This window comes from Natator depressus, chromosome 7, assembly GCF_965152275.1.
Source record: "Natator depressus isolate rNatDep1 chromosome 7, rNatDep2.hap1, whole genome shotgun sequence".
Lineage (NCBI taxonomy): Eukaryota > Metazoa > Chordata > Testudines > Cheloniidae > Natator > Natator depressus.
This window is the reverse complement of record NC_134240.1, coordinates 122,375,128-122,395,887: the sequence shown is the minus strand read 5'-3', so window position 1 is coordinate 122,395,887 and position 20,760 is coordinate 122,375,128. Positions and strand designations below refer to the sequence as shown.

Genomic DNA, 20,760 nt, shown 5'->3' with positions numbered 1-20,760 from the left:
ACTGTAGTGCCTCTGCCAACCACAACGCCAGTTCTTGAAATAGTTAGCCGTCGATGACAGAGGGGGCATCACCGTCTCATCTGGTGAGGATGAGAAGCGAGCCTGAGGGGTAACTTCCTCCTCAACTTCAGCCTCTTGTTCCTCCTTCGTCTGTTGAGGTGGAGTTCAGATACCCTCCTTCAGCTGCTGCTTTGAGGGCATCTCCTTGGCTGCTGGTAGGCCACACTAGAGCTTTGGAAGGCATGTTCTCTGAACCTGACAGGGATCGTAGTAGGGCCACTGTAAGGGTGGGAAGGGGCCCGGTGGTTGTTACCACGGCTGCCCAGACTACGTGGACGGTATGGCTGTGGTTCACAGCAGAATTGGGCACAATATGGAGGGAGAGAAGAGCGATGGGAGACCACATCCTCTTGCTCACTTTCTGACTTGGAGGATGAAAAAGGTGGTGCACGACAAGAGGTTGTCCAGGTGAACTCGGTACCAGGGCCCTAGTACTAAGCAGAGGCAAATACGAAGTGTCAGACAGAGAGGTCCATCGCATACCGGAAGTCCTGCGGCGGCTGAGGTGTCCATACTGGCGGTTGTTTTCGGTGCCGAGATGCCTGTGCCAAAGGAGTCGGTGACGTGGACCTGACAGTATGGTCTGTCAGTGCCTGGCATGCCACAGGCTGTACCAATGTCAATATCCATACCATAGGAGTCTTCCCCAGGGCAGATTTTCTATGTTTCTCATTCCCAGAGGGTACCACTGGTTCTTTGTCTGTGCCCACTGGTTCCTTAGGCAACCCAACATGCTCTGTTGGGATGGTACCACAAAGGCCAGGGGTACCAGATTTAAACAGCTTCAGTGCCATCGGTACTGATGATACATCGGGGCTTGCTGTGGGGACTCACGACCCTTTTCTGAGCAGCCTTATATGAGTGGCGTGTGGAGATCTCCTTGGGCTCACTTCCCTTAGTAGTAGAGGGTTGTGGTGAGGTTTCCCACGAACCAGGGTCTTGATGCAGCTCGAATAATTTAAAGGCTGCCTCCATAAGTAGGAGTTTGAGCCTCGGTTCTCTATGCTTTCTGGATCTGGGCTTTAGTAGCTGACAGAAAGCACACTTCTATGGAATGTGTTTCTCTCCCAAGCAGCAGATGCACTGAGCATGTCCATCAGTCACTGGGATAAGATTCCTTGCAACTGAGATATTTCTTGAAGCCTAGGGTAGCTAGGCATACCCTGTCCAGACAGGGGGTCAAAGAAAGAACAATGTCCTTTTCCGTCTTTATTTTATTTTTTAAGGCAAACATGAAAAGAGAGAGAAAAGCAGCCTGAACAGGTAGCTAAAGATTAACAATTTTAAAGAGGTTAACGATCGGCTAAGGGACAGCTAAAGCTCTGTCTCTAGCCAGGGACCATTGAGAAGGAACCGAGGAGGGTTCGCCCACAAATGGGAGCATCGGAGGAAGAGGGGGCTGTTCACATCTAATCTGTGTATTTTTATTTCCTTAGCATAGCTGGAATGAACCAGAAGAACAATACCACCTACTGTATGAGGAAGGTTGTGGTGTCCTTAGGAATGGAGGCCCAGTCAATTCACAGCATAACCACAGTTGACAAACATGTAACAGAGGTTTCATTGAGAGCAGCCTACGCCCAAAAACCCTCTTGGGCAAGGAGGTGGCAAGTAGGCAAGATACTTTCAGAGAAAAAAAAAGAAGAGAACTACAGATGTGAAACTGAAAGGAGGTTCATTAGGATTTGTAGCCCAATCAATCAAGGTCATGACAGTAACCTGTGTATTGCCAGAGGACTAAGAGCAGCAGTCCTCAGGAATCCAGTAAGTAACAGTTGTGTTGGTTTCCTAGAGAGCAATATGCCTGCAGTAACTGACTTGTTTCTGCAAAAAGTATTGGCCTTGTGGCCCATGGTTCACCCATCTTGTTAAAAAACTATTAGACTCTCCTTTGCTTCAGCTGACTTTGCCCTGATGTATGTCCTTTATAATTCTAATATCTAAACCTCAGGTGAAAGAGACATCTGTCAATTTCCTCTGAGACCTTGCCTACACTTGCAGCGGCATATAGGGTACATGTAGCTAGTTAGTGAAAGGCACACTGCATCCACACTCGCTATGAGGCTACATGCAGCAATAAAAGGGGCCAGCAGGGGAAATTCCCAGTCGACCTTAATTACACCTTCAAACCAGGGGAGGAAGAATTATACAGCTCTTCAACTCTGCAAGTTTTATTTTTTGATGTTTCATTTTTTAAATATTTATTTATTTATATTTTTGCACTTGCAAAGTTGGACACCCCCCTCCCTCCATTTGTGCTATTTCTGGGACGCTTAGTTGAGTCTCTATGGTATTGCTCTCAATGCTCCAGCTGAAGAGATAGCTCCTTCTCTTTAGAGAATCTAGAGGAGAGGTTTAAGAGCTTAAGTCCCTTTAAGAGTAATTATGAACAATATCCTTCACCAGTCCTTAGGCCAAACCCCTAAGAGAAAGGGGCATGGGGCCCTGGGATGGGGAGTGTGGGTTACCGGGGAGATTGAAAAGACTGTCTGCAGGCATGTCTTCCTGAGGAAAATAGTAAACTCTTTAGTATCTCCTTCAGGACCCCAGAGATTGGAAGGGGAGATGGGCTCGCAGGGAAGGGGATCAATCACTTCACCCCATGCTCCCTGCTGCTGGATCCCGACCGAGTGAGGACTGGCCACATAGCATGAGAAGCTGGAGCCACTGGAGACAAAGTTTGTAACAGAAAGGTTGCAGGTGCTGGCATCTTTCATGGCAGCTGAGGCCTCACAGGTAAACACTGGGAGGCTTCTGTTGTCTCAACATGGATCTTGTCGAGTTGCTGGCTGGGAACAAGAATTTCTTCCTCCTGGTTGCGAAGGGGGTACCTTGCCTTTCCCTGAGATTCAGGAATGATTCAGTGAAACTTTCCTGCTTGTGCTGCAAGCTATGGGAAAAAGAGTCCCAATATCTATGGAAGAGGCAGGAGTGGGCTTTTTTTTTTTTTTGGGGGGGGGGGGGGGGGCAGGAGCTTATGCCCAGTTCCGTATCACTCATTCTGGCATGGTCTCACCAAAGGAAACTTCCATGCAATCTGCTCAACCAGCCTGCTCAACTGCATGCAGGCTGGGAGCCTTTTACAGCAGCCTGATGCCTCTGCCCTTTCTGAGTGGGAAAGCAGGGAGAGCTGCTGTTCTTCAAAGCTTTTTTACGGACTGGTTAACAGACAGACAATGCTGAACACAGGTTGTTCTGGTCTGCAATGACTTAGGTCATGGTCAGTATTGTATCAGCTAGCTCAATTATTCACAATCACATTCAAACATGAACATTTTATTGTAGACCAGTGCTTAGTGCAAGTAGAAGGGAGAGTGAGGGAGGTGTGCATTGATGGGAAGAGAGAAAGAATGGTAGAAAAACATGGTATTGAGAGAGAGGTTTTTTTAGGGAGGGGGACAGAAGAAGAAAGGAGGAGGTAGAGAACACAGAGTAGGAAATCGTGATAAAGGCGGAGAGAGATGCTGAAGACAACTCAGGAAGAGATACATCACGATCTTATATATAAAGAAGTGGAGTGAAACCAGGGAGGTAACAGTAGAAGAAGAGATGCAAGTTATACTTTTAAAAGTGTATTAAATAAAAAGTTCATTTAATTGTAACATGTTAGTCATATATGCAGTATCATGTGCCTTTACGCTGTAAAAGGTGTGGCTTTGCTGCAGTGTGGCTGGGGATGGAAAGATGCGGGAGCAGATGGTGCACTGAAGTGTAGCATAGGTATCTTTTACCCTAACTAGCAGCACTGAGTAATCTTCAAGCCCTCCGTACCCTCCTCTTATACTGAATAGGGAATTCAATTCAGAGTACATTAATAGCAGAAAGATGAGCAAATTTGAGGCTGTAGTCCTTAATCTGTTCATCATAGTCAATGACCTGTATGTGCCATCACACGCTGGACTTCAATTCTGCAACAGTCTAATTTAAATTTTTAAAAAAGCATCTTTTAATCAAATATGAAACTGATTAAGTCATTCAATACAACCACCCCTATACTCCTTTTAGATTCCACATTTTTATATTGACAAACAAAATGCATAAGTGTGCTGTAGAAGTTGTCAGAGTGAAGCTGGAAGTTTGGGTAACTGGACTTTTGACATATGGTAGCACAATAGTATCTATTCCACAATCCCAAACTAACTGGATATTTCTGCTAAAAGATCTGTGAAACAGCAACATTTAAAATCATAGAATATCAGGGTTGGAAGGGACCCCAGAAGGTCATCTAGTCCAACCCCCTGCTCGAAGCAGGACCAATTCCCAGTTAAATCATCCCAGCCAGGGCTTTGTCAAGCCTGACCTTAAAAACCTCTAAGGAAGGAGATTCTACCACCTCCCTAGGTAACGCATTCCAGTGTTTCACCACCCTCCTAGTGAAAAAGTTTTTCCTAATATCCAATCTAAACCTCCCCCATTGCAACTTGAGACCATTACTCCTCGTTCTGTCATCTGCTACCATTGAGAACAGTCTAGAGCCATCCTCTTTGGAACCCCCTTTCAGGTAGTTGAAAGCAGCTATCAAATCCCCCCTCATTCTTCTCTTCTGCAGACTAAACAATCCCAGCTCCCTCAGCCTCTCCTCATAAGTCATGTGCTCTAGACCCCTAATCATTTTTGTTGCCCTTCGCTGGACTCTCTCCAATTTATCCACATCCTTCTTGTAGTGTGGGGCCCAAAACTGGACACAGTACTCCAGATGAGGCCTCACCAGTGTCGAATAGAGGGGAACGATCACGTCCCTCGATCTGCTCGCTATGCCCCTACTTATACATCCCAAAATGCCATTGGCCTTCTTGGCAACAAGGGCACACTGTTGACTCATATCCAGCTTCTCGTCCACTGTCACCCCTAGGTCCTTTTCCGCAGAACTGCTGCATCTTTAGGTTAGAAGGTCAATATCCCTTTGTCAAGCCATTGCACCTGCAGGTAGTTTGAAGCAAAGTGATGACACTTGATCGGTTTAGACTCAGCTCAGGTTTTCTTTGCAACCATAAGGGATAAGTTTTAATGAAAGCTTTTGATTCACGACCATAATTCCATGGCAAGGGATGGATGCCATGGAAAGTTTCACATGGAATACATGGGGTCCTCATGACAGAGAGTACAGCAGTGACCAAAGTAGTTATGGTTACATAAATACTTCCATTCTAACCTATCAGTCACTTCAGTTTGAAAGGTGAAACTTTCAGAAATTAAGTTCTCCACAGTTGGTCTCTACCCAAAAAGGTGAATTTTACTGCAAAGTTTGCTCATAAGTAATTCAGCTGTTAGAATACAATGAAAATGGGGTGTGATTATCCTCCTTTAAAAATGCCAGTTATTTTAAAAAAGGAAAAACCACTCCAAAACAACTGTGGCTAGAAAGTTTAAATTTGGCATGGAAATAGTCCTCACTGAGAAGTCTCTTAGAGAGTTTTGGTGAAAATTGGTTTCATTTTGACAGTTATGACCTGTTAAGGAAACATTCTATGCATGCTCAGTGCATTCTGTACAGAGTTCTTAGAGTTCAAAGTGCACAGCCAAGAAAGCCTGACAGAAAGACACAGTATAGCCTGAATTAGCTAAGAAAAGTGTTTAGTGTGCAATGAAAGAGAAAGGAACTCTTGCCTGACTCACTGTGCATCTTCTAAGATAAAAGCTACAATAGATTCACAGGAGAGGGTCTTTCTCCACTGGACTTCCTAAGATGTTCAAGAGATGCTGCTGTGAGGTCTTTGGGACCCTGATTCTCATAACTTCTTACCATATTTCTTTGACAGGTAACTGGTTTGTTGGATAAGGGGAATGCAGTGGACATAATATACCTGGACTTCAGCAAGGCTTTTGACACAGTCCCATGACATTCTGATAAGCGAGCTGGAGAAATGCGGTCTTGGCAGAACTACCATTAAGTGCATACAGAATTGGTGAAACAACCGCAAACAAAAAATAACTAGTAATGGAATGATGTCAAATTGGAGGAAGGTCTCAAGTGGGGTTCCACAGGGATCTGTTCTGGGTCCAGTGTTGTTAAACGTCTTTATTAACGACCTAGATGTAGGAAGAGAGCATACTGATCACCTTTCCAGATGACACAAAGCTGGGGGAAGAGGGAGGTTTGCCAACACTTTGGAGGATAGAACTAAAATTCAGAGGGATCTTGATAAATTGGAGAACTGGGCTATGGACAACAAAATAAAATTCAACAAAGACAAATGTAAGGTGCTACACTTAGGGGGGAAAAAAAACCAACTGCACAAATACAGAATGGGGGATAACTGGCTTAGCAGCAGCACTGCTGAGAAGGATCTGGGAGTTGCGGTGGATCACAACCTCAACACGAATCAGCAATGTGATGCTGTTGCAATAAATAAATTTTTTAAAAATGCAATTTTAGGTTGCATTAACAGAGGCATCGCATGCAAGTCACAGGAGGTGACAGTACTACTCTACTCTGTGCTGGTTAGGTCTCAGCTGGAGAACTGTGTCCAGTTTTGTTCACCAATGTCTAGAAAGGATGCAGAGAAACTAGAAAGGATCCAAAGGCGAGCAACAAAGATGATCAAAGGGATGGAATGCAAGCCATGTGAGCAAAGGCTGAAGGAACTGGGTATGTTTAGCTTGGAAGAGAAGAGATTGAGGGGGAACATGAGAGCCTTCAAATACTTGAAAGGCTGCCATCAAAAAGATGGAGAAAAGTTGTTCTCTCTTGCCACAGAGCGCATGACAAGAGGCAACTCGCTTGAACTCCAGCACAGCAGATTTAGATTCAATCTCAGGAAAAACTTCCTAATTGTAATAGGAGTAGGACAGTGGAACAGATGTCTGGGGAGCGTGTGGAAGCTCCTTCCCTGAAGGTTTTCAAAAGGAGGCTGGAGAGCATCTGTCTTGGATGGATTAGACACCACAAATCCCGCATCTCAGCAGGGGGTTAGACTAGATGACCCTTGCGGTCCCTTCTAACCCTATGATTCTATGATATAGTTCCATGTTATAGATTCCCCTCCCGCCCCCACCCCCAGAGAACACAGGAAATTCCATCACAACCTAATATCATACTAAGGTAGCACGCACCGCTAAGCACTCAGTCAATAAAATGTTGTACGTACTACTTTAACTCTGCTCCCTCACATATACGTTACAACAGTTTGAACACATTTGCATGCTACTCAAGTACACCACTGTATTTTTTCCCCAACAGTCTTAAGATACTTCATTGTCACAGCGATCCTATATACCCGGCTGATCTCATACAAATTCCCTAAGACTTGTCTTTAAAGTACTGCATAGCTCCGACACTGCCCACATCTCACTCATGATTTCTTACTACGCTCCTTTTCAGACCCTCAGCTCTTTCATGCTCGATATATTTTGTAAAGCATAATAAGTTAATCATTCAGTACAATTAGAACTTAGTTGACCAATTAAGTTGAAGGAGATACCAGACGTGGTCAAGGTGTAAGAACACAATCAATCATACCCATTCGATTTAAGTATCTGAAGACTGCAACCCCAAGGAAGAGGAATTAAAAGTAGTATATGGGTGGATAATTAGGAGTAATAGGAACAAACTGACCAAGAGAAATCTTAGAATAAATATCAGGAAAGATGCTAGTTGTCAGATTTTGAGAGCCACAGGTTTACAAGCTTTTGTACTGGTGACCCCTTTCACATAGCAAGCTTTTGAGTGCAACCCCCCTTATAAAATATATAAAAAAGTGTTTTTTAATTAACACTATTATAAATGGTGGAGGCAAAGTGCGGTTTGGGGTAGAGGCTGGCAGCTCACCCACACCTCCCCCATGTAATAACCTCACAACCCTTTGGGGGTCCCGATCCCCAGTTTGAGAACCCCTGTTGTAAACTAAGAATAATTGCCAAAAGAAAGCTGTAGATGTTTTTCGAAGAAAAACCACAAGCAAGAAAATTTAAGTTGGGGTTATCAGGTTTACTTCTCTTTTCTGATGATTCTACCAAGATCTTTCTTAAAAGGATCTCAGAAGTGATGTTACTCATGTGATCCAAGTTCCAGCAGTGTCTCTCTCAAGACTGGGGAGGGAGAGCCAGAGATCAGGTGACATCACTATTCTGGTTTCTAGTAAGGTAGGGAAAAATAGGCTTGTCTGTTCAGAAAGATTAGGAGTATCTTTATACATCATAAAACAGATGTAAAGATAAAAAGTGACTGCAGCTCATCTTTTGCTTCCTTGGTTTTGCCAAATGCGGGGGGGGGGGAGCAACAAGTCATTTCTGAACATCTTCTCATTTAAGAAATTTGAGATTGCATCTAAAGAGGGGCAGAAAAGAAGATTTTACCAGTTTTATCAGGATCATATTAATATACCATAACACAGGAGGCTAATGAGAGAAGTTCAAGAGTGCCAAGCATCACCTGAACTTGAGACAGAAGAAGAAACACTCACCAACATTCAGCTAGTCCATGACAGACAACTGCTGCCAAATAAACATGGCTGGATTAACCCAGACTCTAAGAAGCTAGGCAAGCAGTTTGTTATGGGCATATAAAGGAATCCAACTGGGCCCAATTCAACACCACCATTGCTTTTTTCGACTTCAATTTGTAGATCTCCCAGTATGCTCCTTCCAAGAAGCCTGGATGCCTCAGTTCACTGGCTAAGAAACTGATCCTCTTGAACTTGGGAAACATGCTATCAGGGAAAAGGTTGCTGGGTTGGAATGGAGAAAGTTGTGCCAGTCCTGGCTGATCTGTGGCTAGACTGAGAACACACCTCATATAATTGGCCTGTGTGGTAGTTAAGTTTAGGGGAGAGGAGGATGGTTAAAGAAACAAGGTTGATGGACTCTAAAGGAGTTTTGGTTTGCAGGACTCTAAAGCTCTACTGGCCTGTAAAAATGCGCCTGCCTTATATGCAAATTTCATAATCGGGAACTATTTTGCTAGAACACTATTGAAGTATTTTAACTATTTCTTGATAAATCCACTTGAATCCAGCCACCTTCAAGAAAGGCCTTTTCAGCCCCAAGGAAGATCTACTTACTCAATCTTTATTGCCATCTTGTGTATTAAACACATTAGAATGATAATATTTAACATGTGATTATCCACCATCAAATCATTTGGCACACTAACAAATTCAGCTAGTATCAATTAAGCAACAATAATCATTATTGACTACCTTTATGCTAAACTGATGTTCCAGAAAAAAATCCCAATAAACTGATGACTAGTGAGGTAGAGTACTTCACCCGCACATGAATATACTTTGTAGCAGTTTAACTTCATGTAGCACCTTTTATCACAAAGCACTTGATGTGTTCCACACGGCACCAGCTAACTACACAGATTGAAGTGAAGGGCAGCAGCTAAAATGGAGTATATTCTTCACAGCACCAGCTAGGTAAGAACATCAGGGCCAACCCTGCTCTTTGAAAACGCCTCATCACAGACTCCAGAGTCCACACATCCAACCAAGATTCAGTTTGTAAGACACAGAATGAAAAATCCTCTGCGAATTACACAGAACTCAACTCCCCTATCTTGAAGATGGAGACCTGAACCAGCCCTTGCCTAGATTTGCACTTAAGACTAAAAGTCAGCAGTGAAAATAAGAACTCAGGACCTTGTGGCTCAGAACCTAGTACATTTGCTAACAGCAACCTGGTGAGGAAAGCAAAAGGGGACCTATTTTAAGCTTTGTCCAGCCCAATTCAATAATGAGTACTACCACCCAGTTCACAACAAAACTAAGTTTGCTACAAACACAGTCAGTACATCCTTAATGTGTGCTTACCAAATTCTGCAAAAAATTCCTAGTGTGTATGCTCAGTAGGGCTTGCAAAACTGATTCTCAGGCCATGACTACACTAGGAAAAGCTGGTGATTTTACAATGAGACCTAACAAGTTGTAACACCACAGTGTAAGCAGGACAAATTGTAGTTTTATCTCAAAGTAGCTGGTCAAAGTGAACCCTAAGACTTGGCCTATCTACACCTGAAATTTACCATGTTAGCTATCATGTGTTAGCTTCATCATTATATAAAATATACACATTTTTCAAGTGCAGATAAGGCCACAGGACAAGCAGAAATTTTACCTCAGAGTTAGCTAAACTGGGCCAAGAAGCCACTCCTGGGATGGAAGTGAGAAAGTAAGGAGTAGAGCAGCCCAAGCCACTGCAGCTTCATCAGCAGGAGAGGAAACAGGCAGGAAGCAGAGAAGCCCTAAACTGCTTGCTTTTCTGGGAGTGGAGAGTGAAAATGCAGAGAACAGAGTAGCAGAAACTGCTGCCCTTTTACAGAAAAATACAGAAATGGAGTAGCAGACACACCCACTTCTCTGAAGAGGGAAGTAGGAAAGTTCTTACTGCTATTCCCAGAGAAGAGGGGGAGCCAGGAGCAAAGTGGCCCATCCAGAGAACAGTTGCTAAAAGGCAGGACTTTCCAGATGTCCTGGAGGACTGTAAAGAGATGGGGGGCCTAGAGTTAGTTCATAGGCGGTGGGTTAATGAAGTATTCATTCAGTGGTGAGAATCGAGAGGTAGCCCAAAATTTGGGGGGCAGAGAAGGAAGAGAATGGAAGAGGATTCACTAGCAGTAGCAGGGAGACAAGAAGCAATCCCCAAATACATGTATTTAGCAGAATGGGGAAATAGAATTTATTAACAGGAGTATGTCAGGAATGACTTAACATGGAAAGGCAGAAAATATTCAGGAAGAAGTGAAGCTGTGATTATGTAAGTTTAATAGGTGTGGGGGGGGAAAAAGAGAGCTCATGGAGAACAACAGGTGCTTTTTGCCCAAACTAGCAGGCTTCTTTTTCAGGAGAGAAGATATTGAGTATTTTGAGCCCTGATGTTTAGTACATAATTGTCAGACTCCCATAATTCCCAAATCCAAACTAGGCTCCTCTGGAACAGGACTGTGCACAGGTCCCCACTGAGGACTATTTCCACACCAGATTGTAACTTTCAAACCTCAGCCAAAAATTTAAAAGGGAAAAAGTGCTCCATTTTGTCGGAGTTGTAAGCATCTGAAAATAGGTGATTAGGGAAAGTGTTTTGTAACTTTAACCCCACAAAACATTTACTCTTCAACCAGAGATCCTGAAGTACTTTAGATAGCTGGAAACAAAGCCCTCAACTCCTGCACTCTAAGCACTAGACACTTTCTTAAAAATTCAGAAGCGTCCTACCGTTACCACTCTCTCCTTCTACCAACTACTGAAGCTTTAACTCAGCTTTTTATTTAAAGTTACCTTTGACCCTGTCTTTCCCTTCAGAAGTTTTAACCCAAGGCTATTTTTTAACCAAGAATGATGTCACCAATTTAACAAAGGGATTATAATCTAGGTATCGAACATCTATCCCTATGGTATTTATAAAAAATCCTACCTACCACGTGTATTTATAATTCAGCATGACAGCAAAACCTTGTTAATAAAACTATTCGGTGCACAATAAGCATGAAAGTACAGTGTAAGGGAAATGAAAAGAAGATGAAGGGACAGAGAAAAAGGAACCAATTAAAACAAAGACAAAAGCAAAGACTGAAAACGCACATAAAAGAAATGTAATTACTTACTGTATTGTTTCATATAAATGTAAAAAACAGAGCTACATTTCTTAAAACCATGCTAAATTCTTGTTTTTGTTTTTTTTAAGGCCTTGTCTAGAATGAGAATTTCAGGGAATGCTACTCCCATCATTAGTCTACCATAGGAATCGGGGGGGGGGGGGGGGGAGAGACACTAAAATTCTCAGTATAAACAAGACGCAAGACTATTTGTTTTGATACAAAGTATTTTAATGTGGCAATACACTACTCCTAAAGCCAACATATTTTAAGGAATGTGCAGTGGGGATTTAAAGGTAACTACGAGGACCAGAATAGGGGACTATTTATCCATCTTTAGTTATAGCAAATTTACTAATTCAATCAGAAGATTATATTTCTATATATAATAGGTGTTGGGATTAACACTGCTATTTCTTAGCAAAAAATCCCATCAAAGGATGTCTTTAAAAAAAATCAGAACAGTCCATGTTTCTTGTTATAAATGTTCATTTAGAAGTGTATAGCAGCTGTTTACAGTCTTGTAAATCTTTACTGTGTGTCTGGTATGGAAGAACAGGGCAAGATACTATCTAATTTTTAGAGTATTTTTCCAATGTGTACAAAAATAGAATATTGTGATTATTTTGGAAATTCTATAGTAAATGTGGATGAAATTTGTATTTCATCAACCCCTAGTTAAAATTAAACCTGAGACAAAGCTTTATGTCCTGCAATGCAATCCTTTTCCAGCCGCAGAACACCGCCCAAATTATAGCAACAACACGTATGAAGCAGTTACTTGACTTAAGATATAGGTTTTGTTAATATTTACTAAATCAAGTTATTCGACCTGGTCCATGATCTGGGGTGAAGTTCAGGACGTGCAATAGCCAGGAATGTGGGTCAATCATCATAGGACTCAAGAAGCAGACCACCTGTGTGAGAGGTTTTAAACCAGCTCAAGGTATCTTGCTGTAAACATGTTCTGGCCTGTCAAGTGATTTTTCATGTTTGAAATACAGTTGTGAGGTCAGCGTGGGTTGAAGAGGACACTTGAGAAGAAAATAATTTCCTCCGAGAGTTCCTTCTACCCTATGTTACATAGGTTAGCAAATTAAGTTTCAGCATCGCTGTGAGGCAAGAACTTTCCCTCATTTTGCAGATGAGGGAATGGATGCACAGAGTTGAAGCAATTTATCCTGGATCACAAAGTAAATTAGTAGCAGATCTGGATTTTATTCCTAATTCTAAGTCCCAGTCCTGTCCCTTAGTTACATATCATTCTTCCAATCACACCGAAGGTTAAAGCGGCTAGCAAGCAAGATTATTCTACTACCACCACTGCTCAGGAGTTTTTGATGAAATACGAATCATTTTAGATCAGTCTGCCATACATTTCACCAAGAAAAGTAGGCACGGTAAGTCAAACTGATTACAAGGCAGAAGATCACCGTGATCATCTCAGTCTGACGTCCGGTATAACAGGCCACAGGACTTTCCCTGAATTAACTCCTGTTTGAACTAGAGTAGATCTTTCAGAAAAACATCCAGTGATGGTGAATCTACCCCAACCCTTGGTAAGTTATTCCAATGATTCATTACCCTCACCATCAAAAATTCATCCCTTATTTCTAGCCTGAAGTTGTCTAGCTACAACTTCCAGCTGTTATATCTTAATATAACTTTTTCTGCTAGATTGAAAAGCCCATTATCAATTCTTTGTTCCCCATACACATACGTATAGACTGATCAAGTCACCCCTTAACCTTGTTGTTAAACTAAAACTGAGGTCCTTACATCTCTCATAAGGCAAGTTTCAACCCTTTAATCATTCTTGTGATTCTTCTCTGAACCCTCTCTAATTTTTTAACATCTTTCTTGAATTGTGTACACCACACCTAGACAGTATTTCAGTAGCAGTCGCACCAGTGTCAAATACATAGGTGCTATAAACCTCCCCACTCAATACTCTCCTGTAAGCTAGAACAAAAAAACAAAACAAAAAAGTATCACATTACAATTATTAAACATTCTGAACCAAAGCACAGCAGAGAAATTCTGAAGGTTAACATATGCTTCATACCTGAACACACTGATCATTTCAGCAACTAATCAAACTAAGTCCTGCTTTTATACCAAGTGATGGCCACAGACTTGTCTACACTGGGGCCTTTTTTGGGGGGTGGGAACAGAGACTGGTGTATCTGCACTAATGCAAACTGTTAGTGCAAATGCATTTGCACTGGTGTAAAAAGTGATTTGCACCAGTGTGGGTTCCCCTAGTCCAGCAGTTCTCAAACAGTGGGTCAGGACCCCAAAGTGGGTCACAACCCTGTCTTAATTGGGTTGCCAGGGCTGGCGTTAGACTTGCTGGGGCCCGGGGCCCAGGGCCAAAGCCGATGCCTGAGCCCCACCACCCAGAGCCAAAACCCCATGGCTTCAACCCTGGGCAGCGGGGCTCGCGCTTCAGCTTTGGCCCCCCTGCCCCGGGGCGGCGGGGCTTACACGAGCTCAAGCTTCAGCCCCCTCTCCTGGGGTCATCTAGTAATTTTTGTTGTCAGAAGGGGTCGCAGTGCAATGAAGTTTGAGAACTCCTGCCCTAGTCCAAAGGTAGTATAGATGGACTGTGTGCACTGTGGGGTGGGGAGGAGCAGATGACAAAAAGTAGGCAAACCCTAAGTTTACACTTTAGTCTTACTCATATTCTAGCTGTTGATTAAAAACAAATGATTCCATGAATTATTTTCTATCACTACCCATGATCTAACTAATGCAATTATTCACTAAAAAATAAGCTACAATTTACTTCCCTTGTACTGGAACTGCACTAACACTGCGAGAGTCAAATTGCTCTTTCTAAACTGCATAAAAAAAACCTTAACATGCCTCCATCTGTCCTATATTTTGAAGCCGTAGTTCATTATTTCATCCATATCAGTTGTGATATCACAGAGACAAAATAAACCAAATATCTCAAAGACAGTCAAGACCAGAAGCCATAAGAATTGTTTCAGAACTATACAGATATTATATATTTTCTCTTTATTAGTACTATTGGCTTTTAATGCTTTCTGCTATATAATAGGAGGAGCATGTAATACACACCTCATAAAGCCTATGTTTACATCTTAGGCAGCTAAACTTCCAAAAGTCTACTGCTATGCAATTATATTAATATGCAGGAATTATGAAGGAACTTAGGTTGCAGCACTTTTCCAGCAATAAAAAAGGGAGTAAATTCAATTTAGCGTACCATCTTAGAATCCAAACAACTAAGTTTGCTTTCAACACTGAAACATATACACAAGCCAAGATACCTTCACATCATAAATTCCAGATCAATTATTCTTAAAATTGAAAGTGTTACTTTCAGGTTGCCAATGTAACACCACTGCTTAAACAGAACTAGTGTATTTTCCATCTATTTCAAGCCTTGTATAGCCGCACTCTTATAGACTGACTCCTTGGCTGAATTACATCTTAGTAGTACTCAACAGGGGGGCCAAATGCATTGATAGCCTCTTAGTGCTTTCTGGATATAAGCTCTGTGGACTTCCCAAACTACTCCCTTTTTGGACTGATGCTGCTAACAGAACACTCTAGTCCACATCAGATTCACTCAGCTACCAAGGTGATAGGTGCTTCAGAAACACCCAAAGCAGATGTTTCCTCCGATAAAGTATTTAGTTCCTATAACAAATATTAAGACTGTGGAATTATCAAGGCAGAATAAGATTGTGATCATTTAAGAGATCAGCTTCTGAACACAGGCTGCACATAACCCATTTATGGTTGATAAGTTACCCCCAAAACGTATTTATGTATTTAAAGTTGGGTTTTTATAACTATAGTGCAATTTCAGTTGGCTATCATGAATAGTAGTGAGGTCCTTCAACACTTGTAACAAGGAAAAATAAAGGAATTACAATTTCTATTCCTATGAACTGACAGAAATTACGCTAGGTACATGTTAGGAAAAGGGCAGGTCTGAGGTCTCATAAAACTGATCAATTTGAGGTTCAAACTATTTCTGGCATACTGCCATCAAGATAAAAGCCACTTCACACGGTTATACTTTGGACTTTTTACAAAATGTTTTTTGTACTTTAGCTCCAAAAAAATGGGTCAACTTAGTAATTAACCATTTCCTCCACAGCCTCTCTTGTAAACAGACACAGAACTACAAAAAACAGAAATAAAAAAATACCAAACCACACCTATCAATTCATAAGGGGTGAGGGAGGACGAAGAGGGGACTGAAGGGAACCTATACTACCAATCCCTGGAGAGTTTAAGGGCTTATTTTTTAAAAAGTTTCTACCACTTATGGTTGCTAAGAACATTCTAAATGTGACCCAGTGCTAGGTTGTCTTTGAGTCTGCAGACGGCTCCATTACCTCTGACTTTTCATAGCTTTCCCAAGCAGCAGCCGCAGAATGAAACAGGCACAATTTTCATCAGTCTCATTGAAACCCAAAAGATTTGGAACTGCAGCAATAGGATTGCCCAGACATTTCTTAGTTTCACTATGCAGCTGTTAAGTAAAGCGCTGAGAAGCACCAGAGAGCACCACTGAAGCGATTCAAGGATCATCCAAAAAATTGAAGCTAAGGAGAGGGACAGCACCCCTCTCCCTCATAAACGGTGCAGTCAGGAAGGAACAGTATAGTGGACCCCCAGAAGCCAAGCAGGTTTGAGGCAAAGGGAGAAGGCGGAATACATCCAGTTGAAGGAGACAAGAGGTGGGTCAGATTCTGAGGCCAAAAGGGACCACTATGATGATGAAGTCTGACCAGTATAACACAGGCCATAGAACCTCAGCAAGGTAGTCATCAAATGCCAGACACCTATTATCCAGAGACTGATCCAAAAGAAAGCTCCTAAGCAGGATCTAGAGACATCATACTGGTAGAAATCTAAAAATCCCTCTGTTCCAGTAGTTAGGAGTAGAGGTGAGTATGTCAGCAGCTAATTAACCTTGAACCTCCAAGTGCCTACCCAATTTAATCATTTGTACTGGCCTATAGTTAATAGGATCTGGTATATTCTCAAACCCTGAAAAATGTATTTATATAAAATACACTCACACCTGGAGTTGGTGAGCAGGTATATACCGAACAGCTTTGTTAGGATTTTTAGTGTAACCCACAATGGTGTTTCAAAGCCCAGATACTGAACTAGGATGAATGAATGCATCTGATGAAGTGGGCTGTAGCTCACGAAAGCTTATGCTCAAATAAATTTGTTAGTCTCTAAGGTGCCACAAGCCCTCCTGTTCTTTTTGCAAATACAGACTAACACGGTTGCTACTCTGAAACCTGAACTAGGATGCTGAGCTACCTCACAATAAAATACATTTAACTCTATTCAGTAGGAACGAAAGTGAACCTGAAAGTTTCACTACAGATTACATATACAGAACAATCACGGACATATTATGGACAGATTGACATGTTGGAAGAATAAAAAGGATGGGCTGTCTTTAGAAAATCTGGGAGATTATATTAAACAAGAATAAAAATATCAGTTCAAGGACCAGGCTGCAGAATTTCTTAAGGATGACCTGGAGATCCATAATTTATATCCCCCTGAAATCTGCTTGCTTCCCTATCTGTCTGAGCTTCCTGGATAGATAAAAACTTAACTTCTTGGTTCTTGCACTTTCTGCTGTTAGTATCTGTATTATGAAAGACCATCTCTAACTGAAAAACGAAGACTGCACTTTTCCTTCTCTGGAGGTTACCCACAAAATGAAAAGGAACTACTAGACTGATTTTTTTAGAAAATAATTAAACATGAACATAAGAACAGCCATACTGGGCCAGACTAAAGGTCCATAGCCCAGTGTCCTTCTTCTGACAGTGGCCAACGCCAGGTGCCCCAGAGGGAATGAACAGAACAGGGAATCATCAAGGGATCCATTCCTTGTCGCAGCCCCAATGTGACTGTTACAAAAGCACTATGTAATAAGAATGTTTACAAGCAAAATTATAAGTCCCTTTAACTTTTATGAGGACTATGAAGAGTCAGAGTATTGGGTCCAACCAATGACTTTACAATAACCTTAAACTCACTCCATTCCTTCTCTCCACAAGGTGTCCTTCTTTTATATAATGATAGAGGGAAAGGTTTGTTTTTGTTGGTACTTTTGTCTTTGAATTCAAGTCACTCTATATACGATGAATAAAGGGGCTAAATTCAGAATAAAAATTAAAACATTTTGTTATAACAGATGTAGTTTACAATATGCTAAAGTCACTATCACTACATAAGATACATTTGGCACTTAAACTTCAAGAATTTAATCAAAACCAGCATGAAACAGGACTAGCATTATGACGCAAAGATAGACAGGCAAACTAGACAAGGACTCTGCTTCAGACACACAGTTGCAGGGCTCTAATGTTAATTGTGAAGTCATTTGCACTCTACCTTTCAAATGGGTCCCTTGTGCAAGTGTCTAACACTGAGCTTCACATAAACCGGACACTGTATCTACTGACCAGTCATTTATATTAAGCAAGAGAAGCAATATGATCTGAATGAATAAGGTAGCAGAATCAAAGCAGACTGAAGACAAATTGAAAAATGACAGAAGAGCTGTTTCTTCTAGGATAGAGCTAGTCTTCAGATTCAGCAAAACTGAAAGTTCCTCCTATTTTTAATTCAATGGATCCTCCATTTCTTGCAAACAAGTCATGATTTTTCCCCACCGAACTTCGAAAGAACTCACTACAATTCAGGCTAAGGTGGCGATCAAGTTCAAGACCAAGGTTTTACAAGCTCCAAGAGCAACACACATTAGGAGGGTTTTTTTCTCCATGCCAAAGGAAACACATTTCAGCCTTCAGCTGCCCCCCAAACACTGGGTGCGGTCCGCAGGAGGTGCACGGGAGCCTCACACCCCAGGGGACCGTAACACAAATGGAAGTGTCCCGGTCCCGTGCGCCAGCCGATCGGAGGGAGGAGCGGGGTAGCCGAGGTAAGGACCCCGCTCCAGCTCTTCTCGAGGGGGGTTAATCAATCCCGAGGGAACACGAGAGCGAGCGAGTGAGTTTCGGGCTGAACGGGTGGACCCGCGGGGAAGGAGGAAGGGCAGCAAAAGGGCTTCGCCTGCCTGCGGCCGGAACCCCGTGGGGGCGTTAGCTCCAGCGCTGAGCGGCGCCCCAGGCCTCGCCCCACCGGCCCCTCCTCGACAAAGGGCTCCGGGGAACGGCGGCTTGGGAGGTCCCGGCCTGGACACGGGGCGGGCCTGCGGACCGCGGGGTGAAGGTCCCCCCCGCACACGCCGATGGCGGCGGGGGCTGAGGAGCAGAGAGGCCGCGCCCCCGGGCGGGCCGATCCCCCGGGCGCAGGCTGCGCCGGCGGCCCAGGGAGGAGGCCCCAGGCCGGACCGGCCCCGCGTGAGGGGCGGGCGGGCGGGCGGCGCACGGAGCTAATCCGGGCGGGCGGGAGAGGCCGCGGGGGGAGGGGCGCGCGGTGGCTCCTAGCGGTGGGGGAGGGGAAGGGGCGCCGCCGCGGCGGGGGAAGCGGCGGGCTGCTCCCCCTCCCCGCGCCAGCCCTCACCTACACAGTGAATGAGCTTGTGTCGCCACGAGTCGAGCTGGTGGCGGAAGCCGCGCCTCTCAATGGAGCATTCCTGCCGCCCGCACGGACTCGCCATCTTCTGGGGGAGGGCCCCGCACCGGCACGCCCACGGCCGCGGCTGGCGACGTCATCGCGCCACGCAGCGCGGCGTCCCCTCGGCCGCCTCGCGCCGCGCCCCCTCGCGCCCGGCCTCAGCGGGGGGAAGGGGGCCCCGGAGGCCGAGGGATGGGAGGCCACGTGCTCACGCGCGCCCCCGCGGCCCGCGCTGCCATGGAGACGGAGCGCGGCGCCCTGCCCTGCCTGCAGGAGCTGGGCCCCTGCCAGGCCCTGGGGCGCCCCGCTGGGCACGTGCAGCGCTGAGCCCCGCAGCCAGGCGTGCAGCAGGCTGGCGCGGGCCGCCCTCGAGGACAGCGGGGAGCTGCCTCCGGCTACAGCTAGGGGCGGGCAGGGTCGCCGCGGAGCACAGCACTGGGCCAGCAGACCAGGAGCCACGGTGACAGGCGCCCACACGGCTTCACGTCCGCCGTCCGGGCGGAGCGGCGAGCAGTGATGGGCCGCTGCGCCAAGGCCTCCCGGCAGCTCCCATCATCACGCCCCAGGGCCAGCGGCTCCGAAAGGAGAACGTCGGGCGCGAGGAGCCCTCTGCCCCGCCTCCCCTCGTGAATGCACCCCGCCGGGGGGAGGCGGGCTGCAGACTACCCCTGCTCAGACTCCGCTCCTTGAATGCCCAGAAAGAGAAGGGACTTTCCGGTGCAGAAACTGAGTTCTTAGCGGTGTGGGCGCTCTCCCAGCGCTGTAAGAAACCACCTCCGCCGGGGGAGTAGCGACCGGCGCTGTCCACGCCGCCAGGGCCAGCCCTGGAAACGCGCCCCGCCCAGGCGGGCTCAGCGCTCTGCCTGGCAGCGTGCGCGAGGCCTGCCGGCATTCCGGGTTTGGTGCACGGCTGCCCCACGCGCGCGAGGTCCGCGTTTTTTGGCCGGCAGTAGCCGCTGGTGCTCTGCATGCCCCCTTCCCCACCCCCAGCTGAGGACATAAAGTGAGGAACAAGGTCGACCCACTCTCAGTTCCTTTGCTGTGTAGAGTCCAGCTGGTATTACATTCCACAGTAGCAGGGAAGGAGGGTGGGTCGTGGAATACAATTAGACAACATGTCTTGAAGAACTCCAGTTACTGTACAGGTAAGTAACTTCCTCCTTCCTTGAGTGCTCCTCCATGTGTTTGCACTTCGGGTAACTCCAAAGCAGTAACCTGACAAAAGGAGGCAGGTGCTAGGAATCTAACTAAATAGACTGCAGCACAGCCCTGCCAAACCTGGCATCAGACTGAGATGCCTCTACTACCAAATAACATCTAGTAAAACTATGAGAGGTGTTCCATTCAACTGCCTTCTACACGTCAATTGTAGGGACACTTCTAAAAGAAGGTGTGGAAGCTGCCTACACCCTGGTGGAATGAGCCTTAACCTGACAAGTAATCGCTGACTAGCTATTCTGTAGCAAAATTTAATGCAGTCTGAGTCCCAGTTAGATAATCTTTGGGTTGAAATCCCTTGATCTTTGGATTCTTCACCAAAAGCAATGAAGAGCCTTGAGGAGACT

General features: G+C 44.6%; 1 protein-coding gene across 1 annotated transcript in view; it reads right to left on the bottom strand.

Annotated features, from left to right (window-relative positions):
- The window catches only part of LCOR (ligand dependent nuclear receptor corepressor), an 80,178-nt gene extending 60,914 nt beyond the window's left edge, over positions 1–19,264 (bottom strand). Inside the window, exon 1 of the mRNA XM_074959507.1 lies at positions 19,142–19,264. Coding sequence (XP_074815608.1) covers positions 19,142–19,238 — 97 coding nt within the window. The 5' untranslated portion in view covers positions 19,239–19,264. The remainder of the gene's footprint in view (positions 1–19,141) is intronic.
- Positions 19,265–20,760: the final 1,496 nt, after the last annotated feature.